This window comes from Aythya ferina, assembly GCF_964211825.1.
Source record: "Aythya ferina genome assembly, chromosome: 5".
Lineage (NCBI taxonomy): Eukaryota > Metazoa > Chordata > Aves > Anseriformes > Anatidae > Aythya > Aythya ferina.
In genome coordinates, this window is record NC_140301.1 from 49,352,396 (window position 1) to 49,369,955 (window position 17,560).

The 17,560-nt window shown below is 43.1% G+C and overlaps 2 protein-coding genes across 3 annotated transcripts in view; one reads left to right on the forward strand and one right to left on the reverse strand.

Moving 5' to 3' along the window:
• The first annotated feature begins 124 nt into the window (after positions 1-124).
• On the forward strand, positions 125-10,966 carry UBR7 (ubiquitin protein ligase E3 component n-recognin 7). The gene is made up of 11 exons (XM_084522254.1): positions 125-328; positions 865-998; positions 1,293-1,353; positions 2,566-2,661; positions 3,459-3,512; positions 4,740-4,845; positions 6,513-6,700; positions 7,202-7,333; positions 7,735-7,897; positions 8,555-8,616; positions 9,411-10,966. Exons 1-11 carry the CDS (start codon positions 149-151, stop codon positions 9,501-9,503), a joined length of 1,269 nt encoding a protein of 422 aa, XP_084378380.1. The 5' UTR covers positions 125-148; the 3' UTR covers positions 9,504-10,966.
• Positions 10,967-12,243: 1,277 nt separating this feature from the next.
• BTBD7 (BTB domain containing 7) overlaps positions 12,244-17,560 on the reverse strand; it is a 56,355-nt gene continuing 51,038 nt past the window's right edge. For both annotated transcript variants that reach the window (XM_084522256.1, XM_084522255.1), the window contains one exon: positions 12,244-17,104. In XM_084522256.1, the coding sequence (XP_084378382.1) occupies positions 16,289-17,104 (816 nt within the window). In that variant the 3' untranslated portion in view covers positions 12,244-16,288. The remainder of the gene's footprint in view (positions 17,105-17,560) is intronic.

The following is a 17,560-nucleotide window of genomic DNA, read 5'->3' on the forward strand; positions in this document are numbered from 1 at the left end:
CCGCCCGCCCGCGCCGCCCGCGCTCGCCGCCGCTTTCCCGCCGCTCCGCCCTGCCGCGCGCGGGTCACGTGGTCCCGCGCCCCGCCCCGCCCCGCCTCGCCCCGCCCCTCCGCGCGCGCGCTTCCCGCCTCGGGCTCGCGGCCCCGCGATGGCGGCGGCGGCGGAGGGCGCGGGGAGCGGGGCGGGCGGCGGGGCCGGGGCCGGGGCGGCGGCGGCGGAGGAGCCCGTGGTGTCCCTGGCGGAGGTGCTGGCCGAGAACGAGGAGCTGGAGAAGGAGGCGCGGGCCGTGCTGGGCGGCAGCGACCACGAGCGGTGCAGCTACGCCCAGGTGGGGCCGGCCCCGCGCACCCCATGGCACCCCCATAACGGCACCCCCATAACGGCACCCCCATAACGCCCCCTCATAGCGTCCCCTCATGGCACCCCGACCCCTCACAACGCCCCAAACCCCCCATAACGCCCCATCCTCCCTAACACCCAGACCCAGCCATAGCACCCCGTAACACCACACCCACCGGCAGTACCCCCAACACCTCCGTAACCCCCTAACAAGCACCCGACCCCCCCCATAACCCCCTAGCAACCCCCCATAACGCCCCGACCCCCCTCCGCATCACCTCAGCGCCCCCCGTGACGCCCCCCGTGAAGCTGCGTGTGCCCCGTCCATCCCCGAGCTGTGCAGGACCGGGCTGGAGGGGGCCCTGAGCAGCCCGACCCGGTGGGAGGTGTCCCTGCCCCTGGCGGGGGCTCAGAACTGGGTGCTCTGTGAGGTCCCTGCAAATTCTGTGATTCATAACACCCCGTAACGCCCCGAGCCCACGCCCCATAGCCCCCAGCCCCTCCAACCCCGGTCTCTCCCCGCAGGGCGCGGTGAAGCGACAAGCTCTGTACGCCTGCAGCACCTGCACGCCACCCGGGGCAGAGCCGGCCGGCATCTGCCTGGCGTGCAGCTACGAGTGCCATGGCTCGCACCGCCTCTTCGAGCTCTACACCAAGAGGTACGGGGCAGGGGGGCCCCTGACGCCCCTCAGCACCTGGCCCCAGGGAATGGGTGCTCAGGGGTGGCCCAGGGAGGAGGAGGAGGTGAGGGGCTTGTCTTGGCCGGCCTGGCCTTTGGGTGTGCTGCTGGGGGGGTGGCGAGGCTGTGCAGATATTCAGCTGGCCCTGCTGCCTGGGCGGGCTGCAAGAGTGCTCTTATGGCTGCTAAACAGCTGCTGGGGGTTGTTGTGTGCACAAAAGATAAGGTGTTGTCGCCGAATCCGACCTCTGAAATGCTCTGTTCTCCTTCCCAGGAACTTCCGCTGTGACTGTGGAAACAGCAAGTTCAAGAATTTGCAGTGCAAGTTGCTCCCGGTGAGTCGAGGCCTTGGCTTCCTGCATGCAGAATTAAAGTAACTCGGAAGAGTCTCAGGAGGCTGGTGGCTTGCTGCAGCAAGTGCCAGCTCACGTGGTGCTGCTGTTTTTCCCAGCGAGTTAAATGAGGTGGGAATATTGCGGCAAGAGGTGAAACAGTTGAGGGACCAAAGGGCTGAACCCTGCTGTGTGAGCAGAGGAGTGGGGCTGTTGGGGCCTCATCGTCCGTGACTGTAGCAGCTCGTTGTCCGTGGCCAGTGTAGTGCCAGAAGCGTGTGGTGCCGGTGGTAATGAGTCCCAACAGCTTTAAGCTGGCTTCAAAGGACTTTCAGGGTGCAGTTTTTGCAGTTGTTTTATGGAATCTTAACACCGTGCTGCCATCAAAAGGATGGTTCCTTTCCCTTCAGCTTCTTTGTAGCATAAATTCTATGGGTTGTCACCCAACGGGCAGTTTTTTCACTCGGTTAGGCCCTTGTGCTCTCATCCTGGCTGGGCAGTTTGTGCTCATTAAGCAGCTGATGGTCTGTTTGCAAAGCAGCGAGAGAAAGATGCATACCCTTCTGCACGTGGCCTCAGGCTGCAACTACGGACAGTTCTGAAGTCCCCTGGCTGCAGCTGTGTTAGCTGCTTTTAGGAAGGGGATTACCTGCAGTTGGGGTTCAGTTGCTTGTTTTGTAATTTGGATCGTCCTTTGGCATAGAGGGAGGCTTGTGTGACAAGAAATCAGTGTAAACTCAGTGGTAGGATTAAACAAAGTTGGGTTTGGATTATAGTGTGGATATTAAAAAAAAAACTTGGAGGGGAAAGGTGCATGGGAAATCTACAGATACTGCTGCAGTGGCAGCAGGCACACACGATTGGTGATCAAAACTCTTAAAATAACAGTTTTAGATGAGTAGTAGCACAAGAACACCACAGATTTTAACACATTTGTTACAAATACGGAATGTGTGTTCTTCCTCTTCCCTTTGGAACTTCAGTATTCCTTCTGTGCCCTACTGGTTACTGTATGGCATAGGTGTCTGGGTAATATCGTTGTGTTTAGATTTCTGGGCTGATGTGCATAATGATTGCTTTGGGGAAGTAAAGCAGAACAGGATTTCTTTATTTTTCTTTTTTTTTTTTTTTTTCTTTTTTCCAGATTTCCATTTTTTCTGTCTTTTGTTTTTTCACTGCATTGTATATTGAAACAATTTTTTCCTTTCCTCCTAGGAAAAAGGCAAGGTGAATTCAGGAAATAAGTACAATGACAACTTTTATGGCTTGTACTGTACTTGCAAAAGACCTTATCCTGATCCTGATGATGAGGTAAGAAATGCAAAATCTAGTTGTAACAATATGTGGATGGTATTTTTGCAGAACATGCAAAGGGTGGTCCTTGAGCTGCATTTCGGGAAGATCTCACTTTAAGAACCTTCTGTTCCATGTCAATTTTCAATGTGCTGTGCTGTTTAGAATAATTAATTTCTCATGTTTGTAAATAGTAGCACTTTTTTATGCCTTAAAGACAGACAAGACAAACCATCGCTAGGACAAAATGCTGCCACAGTCATCTCTGTTCTTTGTCAAATTACACAATTGCCTTAGAAGATGTGTTTCTCGTTATCTTGAGAAGTGTTATGAGTGGCTATAAATGCTGTAACTGATTTGTAACAAATCAGTTTTTACTGTACTGTCTTACAAACAGTTCAGGCAGGCTTCTGGCGTGCCCTATATAAACCCGGTGATGTTGTGCATTTCACTATCTTTCTTTTGCTTAGCTGTTTTGCATTTCTGTTCACAGGAAAAAAGATACCGATACTGTGGTAACTTCTGTTAGCTCTTTGGTGTGAGAATGTCTTGCTCTACTGGGAAAACTAGTTCTGTAATAATAACTGGGAATTTCCATAGTCTTGATAGCATGACGAATTACATGTGCTGTTGAACTTGAGGGAAGCAAACAGACTTCAGGAAAGCAGTAACTGCTTATTATTGGCAGCTCACTGTGGGTGGGCAAGGAGGGAAATGCAGTTCACTTGAGCAGGCTTCGCATAACACTATAGTTTGAGGCTTGTGAAGGATTCTGAAGGTTGATACCAATGCTAATAACGTGACCATTCATCTAGATTCCAGATGAAATGATCCAGTGCATAGTTTGTGAAGACTGGTTCCATGGAAGGGTAAGGAAACTATAAGTAGCAGAATTGCCATTTGCATAGAAATAAAATAGCATCAGGTAAGTTTGTATGGTAATCTTTACTTGGGGAGTTGTGCTGTAGTTCTCAAAAGATGATAATGTATGTTCTGGGGTATTTTTTTTCATTTAATGCAGGGGAGTATTAAATCTTTAATCTTGAACTGCTGCTCACTCCAGTCAAAAAAAAAAAATAATAATTAGGAAGAGTTCCACCTATTTCAAGGCTCCTTCTGTAGAACAAGGAGACTCTTGTTAGAGAAGTTATTATTTTAATTGGAAAATTCTAATCATTCAAATCAGTGAGAAAAAGATTCTTGCTGAGACACATCATTATCCACTGTCTGAATAGTTCTTCATTCAGAAGAATGCTTTTTAAACTGTAGCTACTTTAAATAGCAAGGAACAAACTACGCTGTTGGTTCCTGATTACAAACTTCAGGGAAATCTTTTAAAAGCAGCTAAAGTACTTTGGTGAGTGTCCTACTTAATGCACGAGCACTAAGGGTTCAGCCTCTTGTGCCTTCAAGGGCATGAGTGAAATTCCATTGTGAATTGTTAGAAAGTGAAGTGTTTGAAGTTGCAGGATCAAAGAAGGAAAAAGGATGATTGGCTTCAATTATAGGTTCTGTAGATACACTACGGGATTCTTTTTTATAAATGTATATGTTAAGAATATTATGCTGCGTACTGTGAACTTTGTAAGAAAGTTTTCTCAAAATAAAGTAGGTAAGTGCTTTTAATTGCCTAAATGTTTCTCACTGGTTTGTAGAGAGGTTTGGGACCCAATTCTTCTCGATCCCAGTATGTGAATGATATGAAGGCTTACGATCTTTTACATATGAGGAAGTTATTTAGGTGTCTAAAGTGTGTGGTAGTATCTTAATAGGCTACGTTTAGGACCATGTTTAGAAGAGTAATGTTTCAGAATGAGATAAAGATAGAACTGGGGTTTCTGGATGTATACAAGGAATAAAAGTCTTAAACAAAGGTGTGTAAGTGAAGACAGATTTTTTTTGTTGTTGTTTCCCGTGGCATTTGGTCAACTCTTTCTGGTCTGTTACGCTGATATTTGTTGCAGAAAGGTAGCAGGACTACATGCTTGCGTTGAAAATACGGTGGCCGATGATGTTTTACTTCGTCTAAAGCTGGAATTGAATCTGTTAATTTGCAGTGAACGTTCAACTGCTGCATCCTTGTTTCCTTTTGACAGCATCTTGGTGCAATTCCCCCTGAGAGTGGAGACTTCCATGAAATGGTATGCCAGGCCTGCATGAATCACTGCCATTTCCTATGGGCCTATGCTCCGCAATTAGCAGGTAAGAAAATTAACTCAGCAGAGACCCTGTTTCATTAGTTTGTTTCTCATAGTTGGTTGATTAACAACATTATACTCTTTAAGTGGTTGGAGAAATGCTGCTCGTTATATTGGGCAATCACCTACAGCAGTGGAACAGGCAGGGCTGCAGTAACTGTTCTGTTTTAAAAAAAAAAAAAAAATGGCATTTCTGATTCCTAAATCTTAATTCCCTAGTGCATACTGATTTATTTAATCAAAGATGTGCTAGCACCTAGACTGATAAGGATTTAATACTTGTCTCAAGGAACTTAATCTCTAAGTTGAATCAAAGACCTGAAGAGGTATCTTAAAGGAAACAGTAAGGAAAACAGCTGAGTCTAAGAGGCTCTGAGCAGTAAAGAGCAAGTGATAAAGTGCCCTGAAAGGGATGTGTGAAACCTTGGTCTGTGTGGGGCTAGGGCTCTGCTCGGGATGTGTGCTGTTTGCGGTCACACCAGGTGTCTCTGGTGTGTGCTCTTTGCGGGATCAGACAGGCAGATGACTTGATTCCAGTGCAAAAAGCTGGCTTCGTATGATCTTGTTTTCCTCAAGGTTGCTTGTAGCAACTGGTCATCTCTCACGTGACAGGAATTTCAATGGAAATTTTAAAGACTGCAAGCTGGCTTACCTGGGTTTCTGTTTGTTCTGAGAGAAATACAGTGGAGAGTGTTGGTTTGTTGTTGTTTTCTGGCATGTTTGTTGTGTTTTCCTTCTTTGTAACTAGCTATGTCACAGCAAACACATGTGACTTGACATTACAACATAGACTTGTTTTACGTAAGGAAGTGGTTAGTATAGTTCTGTCACCGAGTTGGTTTTACTGAGATGCGTCACTTGCCTGTTGAGTCACCCTAGGCTACTGGGAGATAAAAACACTTGTGTGTGCCTAGGACTAATAGACGTGACTACTGCTAGTTTTACTTGGTAGGATTTATTTCATATTTAAGTTATTTTGACTAAAATGAGTATCATCAGCAAAAAGATTTTGTGGGTAAAAGCAGTGCTGCTGAAGAAGGATTCAGCTGAAATTACATAATTGTAAATTCTGCTTATTAAGAGCATATGCAGCAGAGGGTCTGAACACTTCAGAAAGTGATGTGCTTGGTACGCTGCATTGTTACTAATGCACAGTTCTTTAGATAAAGAGCTTTTTTTTTCTCGTGCAAAACCATATATAAAGCTTGAAGATGTCTGTAAATATTTAGAAAAGTGGAGCTTCTTTGTTTCGCTCTTTTTTTTTTTAAACTTGTGTCTGGAGAAAAGGAAGGACTCCGACACAGTCAGCAAAAAGTGCATGCCAGCTACTGAACCTATTAGATGGGGAACAAGGAGTGTCAAGAGGGATAAGCTTATTAGTACAGAACTATCTGAAATTGTGATGCCGTTTTCCCTCTCCTAGGCTTTAGATTTTGTGAAGCAAGAGTGGTTTAGAATGAGTATGAGAGGCGAAGAAGAGTGTGGTGAAAAAGGAAGTGGTTCTTTTCATACATAGGTCTGTGTGTTTGGACAGCTGTAGAATATATCCAGGATCCTGCAGTGTGTGAGGTAATCCAGGTGTTCTTAATGCTGTAATGTACAGCACAAGGAATGTTTGTGGTACCCTGTACTTTCTGGCACGGTATTTTCACTTGTGTGTGCATCTTCTAGTTCCTGCGTTGACCAAAGCGACCTCTCTTGAAGATGAAGGGATTGTCCTGAATGTTGAGGAAAGTGAAGAACAGAAGAAAGAAATAAAAAAAGAAAGTGGAGCAGAACACCAAGAAGTAAAGGAGGAGGAAAAGCAAACGGAACAGTTCAACGAACCATCCACTAGCTCTGGGTCTGCTTGTCCGGAGGTAAAATCCTGCCTTTTCTGTCCTGTACATCTTTGTACTAGTGGCAAAACCCACCTCCAGAGGTTCAGTGAGGAGGTAAATGCTTTCTGTCTGTGTTCCTCCTCAGCTGTGGACACTTGAAACGTGGTCTCAGTGGAGCACAGCCCAGGCTATGGGACGTGCCTGGAGCAGTAGGTGGGACAAGGGTGCAATGGCTGCTTGCAGCTGGGGTACCTGCACCCCGTCCTACCAGCCGCTGGGCCTTTACACAGAGGTGACAGTTTGTTCTAATACTGTGGTGTTAGGCACTGTAACTGCGTTTCTAAAGGAATAGTTTATTATACATCCAGTGGAAACTGCTAAACCACATCAGAATCCTTCTGTGAATGGAACAGTAATACAGGTTGCTTAATGAAATTGTATCTGAGACAAAAAAAAAATCTTGTGTAAGGACGTGACGTGCTGGAAAGGAGTGTGGCTATTTGAAGCTGTAGAGCACTGAACACTCTCCTTTTAATTCAGATAGTTACCAAGAGTGAAGAACCAGCCTGCAAGCTGAAAGAACTCCAGAGCAAGCAATTTTTAAAAAAAGATACTGCCACCTTTTGGCCATCAAACTGGAGAAGCAAATTATGCACTTGTGCAGATTGTTTGGTATGTATTTTCTCTTCATTGTAAACACTGAAACGGGGGAGGCAGGGAGGAGCTCCCAAAGAACCTTGGAAGAAAAGCCTGTAGATAAAAAATATGTGAAAATGTTCTTACTTTGCACATAAACACCTAAAAAAATCCCTCCACCTGACATAAAGAAACACACTGGATTGTTTGGAATTAATGCAGCGTGAAGGAGCTTCTAAACATTCAAATTTTCTTTGCTGTTTAAAGCCAGTCTTGTTTTGGAAGACATCATGGGGGAATGGCTGAAATGCTTGAGACAAAACTTAATTATTTTTATTGTTGTTATTTGTGATACTGAATGCAAAGAAGGAATGGGAGAGAGCATCTGTATCTGAGAAGTTTTGTAATTTAAAAGTAAATTTTGCATTGTTTTCTAGAAAATGTATTCAGAGCTTGAAGTCCCGTTCCTGACAGATGAATATGACACTGTCTTGGCTTATGAAAACAAAGGTACCAGTGACCAAGAAACAGACAGGAGAGATCCTTTAATGGACACCCTGAACAGCATGAACAGAGTTCAGCAAGTAGAGCTCATCTGTGGTAAATATAAAAAATACTGATTTTCAGGATCTGCCTTAGTGTTTTAAGTGAACAGCTAACGAGGTCTTGCAGTTTACTTCAAAAATAGTTTGAAATCAGTGTGTAAAAGACTGACAGGTTGCAAACCTCAGTCAGTATTACTACAGAGAAGTTTGTCCTCTCTGGACTTTACCTAGATGGTGCTGGAACTTTTCTCCTGTTTAACATTGTAGGTATGGTATTAATGGTAATTTCTTCTGACTTAAATATTTAAAGATTAACTTAAGCTGTCTTAAATTTCATACCTTTTCCTGTTGCTGTGGCCGTCTCCTGTTTTCTGGGGGAGTGCTGGTCGATGTGAAGCTGGGGGTGAAGGCTGTTTCTTGACACCTGTCCCGCAGAGCACGCTGAACTTCAGTATGTTTCTCTGAAGGTTAGCTGGACAAATGCTCAGACCACACAGGCTGGTCTGATAAATTACTAGGCATCTCTTGTTTACCCAAACTTCTTTTGCTTTTTGCTTTATTTTTTTTATAATCCAGTTCAAATCTAGATTTCTCTGAAGTAAATCTAAATAATGACAAGAGGAAGTGCAGCAGGTTGTCTTCTTGAGCCAATGTTAAACTAAAGCTCTGTATTTTTTTCTGTGCTTACCCTTGCCTTTGCTTCCCCATTCAGAATACAACGACTTAAAGACAGAACTGACCGACTATCTCAGGAGATTTGCAGATGAGGGAACGGTAAGCAGAAACTTGCAGAATTTGTACAACTTGCCAGAAAGTGTTCTAAAATACTGTTGAGGGGTATTGGGTATTACAATACTGTTGTATTTTTTCTGTCTCTTGGAATTGTTGTAGAAATGAGACATTCCTGATTCAATGGGAATTTAAAAATTGTATTTCTTTAATGGCAGTGCTGAGAAAAAACAGGAACCTTACAGAAATCTGTCTGTAAAGTGCTGGGAGCTGTTTTCAAATTTCAATGAAACTTTTGTTGTTCTAGGAAAAGCATTTGGGGAAAAAGCTCTTAATCTTTGTTCTTAGATTAAATTCAGGCTTTAAAGACTGACGGAATATTGGCAGTGTTGTATTTTGTTTTCCTTGAGGAGTTGCTTGCTATTATTAATCAACACAAGCATTTTATTTGCTCAGTATTAAGCCCCAGCTTTACTGAACAGCCATTCTAAGTTGCATGTGTTGTGTCTGAAGCGAGTGTCAAATCTTGCTTTGTGTTAATTGTTCTGATCATAAAAGCAAGTAGCTAGACCTATTAAAAACACAAGGAGCTTTGCTCTCTGTGCTTAGCATTGGGTAGCTTGTTTCATTCTCTGTATTTTCCTATAATGGAATTTGGGCATTAATCATTTCCTTTGGGTAAGGCAGGAAAGCTGGTTTGCTAGCCGTATCACACAGACTTCAGAATACTTTTAAATGCTTGGTGCATTACATATGGAACGCATTTAAGAAAAAAAAAAAAAAAAGCTGCTTAATTGGGTTATTGTACCACAACTTGAGTTTCCCATTGTTTGCAATAGGTTGTTAAAAGAGAAGACATTCAGCACTTCTTTGAAGAATTTCAGTCACGGAAAAGACGACGGACTAACAGGATGCAGTACTACTGTAGTTAGAGGGAGAAGTTCTGAGGCTGAAAGGACAACTGGGGACACAATATTCATTGACAAACAGAAGAGGCATTTTTAGTACTTGGCTTCTCAAAATCCAACTATTCAAGAAACCGCCTCCACCTTCTTCATTTTGTCTCATTTCCTTTATTTGTAGCGCATAGAATGTGTTCTGAACAGGTACATTGCTTTTATATGGATTTCAGTAGCGGTTTTTGCTTGTATTTCTTTGAAAGTTGGCCTCACCTCAAGGGGGAGGAGGACTGCTTGTTGACAGACCTTTGTGCCACTGTTTGTTCCCTTTCTCCTTTGACCTGTTTTACTTTTAGTGCCTATAGCTCTCCTCTGTCCTAAAGCACAGGTGTGGGGCACACTCTGCATTCTGCAGGGCCGGAGCGTGTTGCTTTCCTGCTCTGAAGGGCTGTGTCATCGTTTCTGGTTGGGGTGACCGGCAGTTGCTCCCTGCACAAAGTAAGTTTGTTTATTTCTGCAGGGAGGCATGGGTCCTTAAAATGTAAAGCAGGCATGAGGTAATGATGATGGCTGTTGGTTGTAATCATGGTGGGTGAAACTGCATTCTAGAAGTCAGTTGGTATCATGTGAACTCAATAGCATGATCGAAGTTCTGCACAGCAGCTCTGCTGGGAAGTACATCCTGAGCAGGTGGAAAGTGAGAAATCAGATGTTGGACTTAATGCAAAATGTTGTATCCATTTTTATAACTTCAAAAACTTTGTTTCTAATTGTGTACAGTGATGTTTTACATGCAAAAAATTGTCACATGAACTTTATCTGCTGGTTAGAATGCAAACAGTATCTAGGAAGAGGTACTAAATTACAAATTAAGCAGCAGGGGGGTTTATAAGAGGACTTACAATGTGCTTTTATTTTAAAAACTAGCCTACTTCAAATTGTTCTACTTCATAAATGTTCCTGCAAACACTGCAGCAGCCTGGTGTTTTGTACAGTACAAAATGGATGATCTTTTTATAATCACTGTGATAATCAAGGAACAGGAGGTTTCACTGACTTTTAAGAAGCTACAGTTAACTGCAATTAAATCTTGATTTTCCGTAAGTTATTTTGAGCCTAATGTATTTTTTTTGTTTTGTTTTTACTTACAAACCCCAAACCCTGCTTTAAGAAAGCTATAATTTTTAACTCTTGCTTTCTGTAACTGGAGGACATGTTTGCCATGGGGTACTATTTTGCTTATTCATTAACTATTTATGTTAATGAGACTTTTTAGAAGAAAATCACACATTTAGTATTCCCCCTTTTGTTTTTAGTTACTTCATTTACAGAAGCTTTTTCTAGCATAAAGGCTCAGCTAATTGGTTTGTTCCATGCAAAATGACTAGTTGCTTTTAAATTTAACTCTGGGTATTGTATGTGCTTTTTTGTAGCAGTTGTTACAGGACTTGTAACTGCATATCTAACTGAAAAATAAAGAACTGTTCAGTCGTTCACTCTGCATGGTCTGGTCTCTGAAATGCTGCTTTGCCATTCTATTTTTATCCACAATCCAGCCCAGCAGAACTAGGGCGATGACTACACGGTCGCCATCTGGCCGAGATACCTGTGGGAGGCTGAGACAGGGGCTGGGCCAACCCAAACCCGCTATTCTGAGAGCTTTGCTTCCAGCTCTCCCCCACTTCGTTGTGCAGGGCTGGCATCTTGTGTGCGGGTACACATTTGAGCAGGAGAAAAAGCAGAAGGTATTGGGGCTCCTGGGTGGCAGCTCTTGACATTTAATTCATTAAACTGGTGGGGGCAGAAGGTAGCCAGAGGCTTCACTTCCAGCTCTACGCTCAAATCACCCTGAACTGAAGCCCTGGGTTTTCACTGTTTTGCTGTTCTCTCCCTAGCATATATGAGAACACCACCACACACAGAACAGCTACCAGTGTAGCACAACTACCTACAGCAACACCCACTTACACCATAGTCACTGTACCCAAGGAATTAAAGCAGTGGTGCATAGAGGGAGTAAAAAAGCCCCCAGCAACAGCATTCTAGTTTAGGAAGCTGCTCTTAAACCCCATCTTCCTGGCCCTGCAGGGATGCCCATTAGCATTTATGCTCATACAGCACTCCTGCTTCTTACCTTCCTCCCCTTTCTGCCAGGACATCACCCAAAAGATTTTGCTGTTGCACATCAAAGTGAGAGCGTAGCCAAAATCTGCTGCTGCTGGATGACACTTCTAAACTTCTGTCATCTCTCTGCAGTAGTGAAACAGTTGTTCCTGTGAAACAGAGTTAATGAAGATTCAGCTGACACAGGATACCTGCAAGTCAAGGAGAGGATGCTGAGTATTTAATTATTAATTAGTCTTTGGCTCTGAGGAAAACAAGCATTTTCTACAGCACAGCTAATGCTTGCTGCCTTGTCTATGAACGCTGTTACAGACTAGTTATAGCCAGTTAGGCTCTAGCCAGAACTCACTGAGTTATTTTAGTGAAGCGCTTTACTTTTTAATGATTCTTTTTTTCCAGAATCACAGAATTATCTAGGTTGGAAGAGACCTCCAAGATCACCCAGTCCAACCTCTGAGAAGGAATGACAAAACTTCCATTTTTTCCTAAGAGCCTGTGTTGTTACAGAGCACCTGACAGGCCGTGTCTCATCACTCCTTCCCCCCAGCCCGGCAGAAGTTACCACCACCACCACCACGCACCTTTCTGCTGCTCAGGCACAGCGCTGGCAGGCTGCCGGGAGCAGGTAACTGAAGCAGCCACAGGCGGGTTCTATACAAGCCATTTATTTGAAATGCCAACTATACGTAGGATAAAGTCAGTGTTACATGCTTCTCAGCAACAGTAGAAAAATAGAACCAGTGAAAACCTTTGTACAACTGTAATGGTACTCAAAAGAGAAATGTATTGTTTTACAATGTATCACACAAGACTAGAATTCAAGTTTGGAGGTACCTAAATAAAAATACTATTTTTTTAAAAACACTATGTACAATTGAAGCGTAAACAAGTTTTACAAAGTACTGGTTATGCAGGTCGTAGAAAAAACACTTGCATAGGACATGAAGTCAGTTTAAGAAAGTTTTTCTGAGCCTTTAGCATTGAAGGCACTTGACTTTATACCAGTAACAACACAAGGACAAGAAACAAAACCGTGACATTGCAGAAGGCAGAGCTACCTTCTGGAAGTACAGATAATTACAGAAACCCCAAATATGGTTTTACAGTTTTATCTCTCAACCGTTCCCTGTATTGAGCAGAGCTCAGCACCACCTCTACCATAAGCATACAATTACTAGAAGAACTAACATTGCCTCAAACAGCATGTGTATTCTCTCAAAAAAACCCAAACCAAGGAAATCTATGAAGACAAACATTTGGGACGTTCAAAGACCAAAACCCAAGGCTTACAAGTAAGGGTGGCCACAGCCTTAGCTTTCAGAAATGAAAAGCATGACAAGAAACTGCCAAACAACACAGCAGTTATTAACACACAACTACAGTAACTCCGTGGAACAGTAAAACACTTCAAAGGAAGAATCTGTTTCAGGAATTCAGTTATTCAACGATATATTAAGGAAAAGAGGAAGGGCTCAGGGAAAGGGGAGTAAGAAGTTTTTGCATGTTGCTCACTAAATGAAAATCTGAGCTCTTAAACAGAAGAAGGAGCATAACTCTTCCTCAGCCAAGAAAACGTGATGTCCACACCTCTATCCTAAAGAAAAATACAGTCACTGATCCATTGTCTCCATCAAATTTGTAGGAGGAAAGGATGTTAATTTCCAGCCTAATTGGAAAGTGCTTCATGTAAACAAGGAGTTTTTGCACCAGTTTCAGTAGAAAGAGAACAAAAAGCAGCAGGTAGCACAGGTACGTGCGTGCTGCACAAGAAGCATATGAACACTGGCTTCTGATTAATGCTTCCATGAAGAAGAATAAAGATGGTCTCGCTCCACTCCCTCCCTGTCCAACTAGGTAGGAAATCCTACTCTGGACTACAAAAATACGATTCCAGTAATTTGACAAATCCTTTTCCGCTCAAAGTCAGCTGCCATTAGCTGCTATCATCTTCCTAACTCAAAATATACAAGTGAAAACAGATTGTCTGAATGGCCTGATTGTCTGCGTGGCCTCAAAAGGACTTGCCTTTTAGTTTGAACCTACTTTTAAACACTTTATTCTTTTTAATACTGTTCTGCTTCTGAGACTTCAGAAGCAATTTTGTATCCTAAAAATGCAGGCATGTCCCCCCCAACCCCAGAAAGACATTTCTCACCAGCTTATTCCAAAGACAAACCATTTCATCATTTCCCTCAAGCCGTAACCTCAAAACTTTTCAGCCACGTCCCCACAAATTTTAAGCTTAAATCTGTAGACTTCAGCCCCATCTCAGTCCAGGCACACAGTGCCGCATCAAACTATGAGTAAAAATAGTTTCCTTTGAAAGTACATTTATAAATTCCAGGTAAAAATAAGTTACTCAGAACAGTAAGTCTTCTGAGGACAGCTACGACTTCTTAGCAGCTAACCTACCAATATATATATATGATGCAAATGCAGTGAGTTTTTTTTCTTTCTTTTGTGTGTGATGCTAACTAATGCTTCTAGTGCTCACGGGCAAGAGACCAAAGTGTCTGGTTAGAGCTACACAGTAAGACAGCACTGTGCTCGGATCTTCAGAATAAATCCATTGAACCTCAGTCCCTGACCCACAGGAACCTGCTCCCCTCCCCACACCTTCCTGCATTTAACACTATTTTACACTGCAGTCCCACACCAGTTACACTCAGTGGTGATGAGACCAGGGCTCATTCTGACCACGGTCAAAAAGCAGTTTAAAAGAGGGTAATGGAGGAAAACACACATCTCCCCTCACCCACAAAACACTTACATGACCTGTGCAGCTTAGTTGTGTTTCTCCTCCAATCCTACACCGTGCCTTTTTGGCTGCACCTCGAGAGGAGTGCCTGCAGAGCTTTCCTAGAAGCGGGAGGCGTATGTATGTAAGCATGTAGGAGACATCATGATTTATTGGTCCACAAACCCACATCTTCATTTATCTACAAGCTATTTGGTAGTTCTGAAATGCAGTATTCAGTATAGTTCAGTAAAATGGTATTGTTGTCAGGCCTTGCATGCTTTAATGGAACAAGGTGGGTAAGAAAAACTGCCATCAGCTACACGTAAACTTGCAGAAGATTTCTCTTAAAGTAGTATTTAGGCATTCTGAACTGCAGGGAACAACCTAACTTCGATATAGTTCTTAGGTCACACTTAGGATTAGTTTTCAACTACAGGGAAATCCTTTGTTATAGAAACTGCATTAAAAAACCACAAACAAACGTGTGTTCACCAGTAATCACTACACTGCAGTGGCATCGGATCCCTATCCTAAATGCAACGAAGCTGCTGTAAGAACTGCACACTGGGTATTAAGAAGGATGCATTTAACTACAACCGTCACAGTCGTGTTGTTTCATCTCAACCCAGCAGTAGGGAGCCAGCCCCAAATCTTCACATTCCCTCTGCATATCATGTTAATAGATGAATCTCATTCCTGTGCTTTAAAAAAAAGCAAGATCAGGGAAGAGAAGCATAATTTAAGAGTGCTAAAGCTTCACACATTTGACAGTGCTAGAGCAGTTACTCTTCATTTGGATTTTGTTCACAGAACAGTGGCAACTACGAAGTCAGAAACACTTCAGATCAGATAAGGAACACTGAACGACATCGCTAAGAGTGAAGCCCTTTTTAAATCATAGGCAGGAGAAAGCAAGGCAATGAGCAGTCACCTCAGCACCTCGGTCGGAGAGGGAACCTCTCAGCTGGAGAGCTATCAGCCAGGCAACAGCCTAGGATACTATGCCTTGTCTTCCTGACACGCCAGGATTTAGCATGAATCCTCAGCTCTAGTCTTCACTTACCCCCATGCAGGGGTAGCTGGAAGAACAAGTTATTACTACCCTTTTTACAGTATTTCTAGATTTACCTCTGCATGGTCAAATGAACAACTCAAGTCTGGCTAACTAACAAGTGCTCTTGGGTGATCATGAAATTCTCCATGGTCACAGGCGAACCACAAAGCAAACAGAATCAGAAAGTCAGATCCTGGTGAATTTCACTGGAATTTGGACTCCTAAATATCCCCTGGACACTTAAAATCCCAAGTGTAATTCTTGGAATGGGCTTGCTATATAAGGGTAAGACCAGCTGCCAGAACTTCTCAAACAGAACAGACTGGATTCTTGCCATAGTCATAAAAATCAGGAAGATTTCAGATCTAAACAAAAAAAATTTAAACTAAAAATGTAGTATTTTGATGTGCTGTTCTTTGGAATTCCTATAATTAAAAAATAAACACATTGTTACTATCTCGTAAGAAAATACATTTCATTATGTGCAACCCAATGCACATAGGGAATTGGCAGGTGAAGGGGAAAATGCAAAAAGTATGAAAATACAGTCCTTTAAATGTGACAATAAAGTTCAACAGATTAGTACAAAACTAATACACTAAAATAGATGTACAGGTGCAAAATGCTACCAGGTTGTAGAAAAAAGGTACCAGCTTTTTTTTTTTTTAAAGGCTTAATTAAATCTGATCGAAAAAAGTTTCCCACAAAATAAAACCAGAAGCAGCATTAAAAAACCGATAGCATGCCGTCTCTAACAAAGCAATGTATGTATGTACAAAAGAAGTGAATGAAGCTGAATTTATCTGCTGGCATGAATGAATTTGTCTGACAGAAGTCAGGCCAGAAGTTGCAAAGAATGGGATACAACTCTTAGGCACAGAGAAATAGTGGAGGTTGCTTTCATAGAGCAGATTTTTTATACAGGAAGTCTGGTTTGTTTGGAGACCTCCTTCCTCTGCTTGCTGCATCTTCCCTTTCCAAATCTGCATTTCTCTGTGTGCCATGTTCCAATGGCTCATCATCTGCCAGTCTCCTGCTGGGTCTCTCTTCTTGAGCTTCAGAGGTGTACGCAGAGAGCGAAGGTCTGTTGGAGGTTAGCCCGTAGGTTAAATCAGTTTCCATTTTTGTTCTTCCCCTGATGTGAACTGGGCCGTTACCAGCATTCTCCTGGGTAGCCAACGCCAAGTCCAGCCGCTGGGGAGGTTGTTCTAAGACATCGAGGTGTATTGGCTCATTCTTTTGTCTGTGTTGATGCCCGTCTTGGGAGAGCAGGTATTCCCTCCTAGAATCCTCTTGCTTTTTAGGAGATATCTGGGAAGGTAGATAAGCTGACTTTAAGCCACTTGGTGATGCCTTATTGTGGCTGTACAAATCTGGGCCAAAGTAAATGCCTTGCGAAGGCGAAGGGCTGTGCCTGTTTGGTGCTGGAGTGGAAGGTCTGCAAGCAGCATTAGAGAAATCATAGAAGTCAGGATATTCCTGCTGATTTTCTCGAGCATCTATTTTTTGCTCTATTGCATGTTTCTTTCGAGAAGTAGGCATGTGTCTGCTCTGAATACATGAAATGTGCTGGGGTGGACCGGGCCCTACCTCTGTAACCGTCTGGCTTAGTTCTGTGTCGACAGTGAGCTCGGGTAACCTTCTGTCTTTTAAAGACATTGCTGACACACCCATTGCAATATCTGGCATCAGTTCGTTCAGCAAGGGCTGAGTACACTGGAAAAGAAAAGAAATAGGTCCATGGGGAAAAAAGCAAAAGCTAAACACAAACTGTATTTAGCACAGTTCCTGCAATTCACGACATTTTCTTAACCTACCTTCACCTAGATTGACCTTAGCCAGCAAGTTTTCTATACTGTTTAAAGAACACGTGTTTCCCAACCTCCACCCTCCTGCTAGCTTAAGACCTTTTCTTCATGAAGAAGTGGCTGTGCTACAACAGGAGTACCTTCTTAGACATGTTATATTGTGTTATATTTAGTAAGAGCTCAGTGCAGGACCTAACACAAATGGTTTGCTATGGCAGAGAGTTTCAGTGCAGGGAAGACAATGAAACATTTCTTTCCTTACTATAGCTATAATCCCTCAGCTTGCATTTTAAAACAAGTTAATCAGATGTATGTGTATGCGCACTAGCCTCAGGGCTGGGGAGCACCAGTTACAAGGCTGACA

Bases quoted from the DNA above. Each gene is read 5' to 3' on its own strand.
- UBR7 (XM_084522254.1), top strand. From the start codon at position 149: ATGGCGGCGGCGGCGGAGGGCGCGGGGAGCGGGGCGGGCGGCGGGGCC. The intron at 999-1,292 runs GTACGGGGCAGG...TCTCCTTCCCAG, and splicing joins TTCGAGCTCTACACCAAGAG to GAACTTCCGCTGTGACTGTG. The intron at 8,617-9,410 runs GTAAGCAGAAAC...TGTTTGCAATAG, and splicing joins GATTTGCAGATGAGGGAACG to GTTGTTAAAAGAGAAGACAT.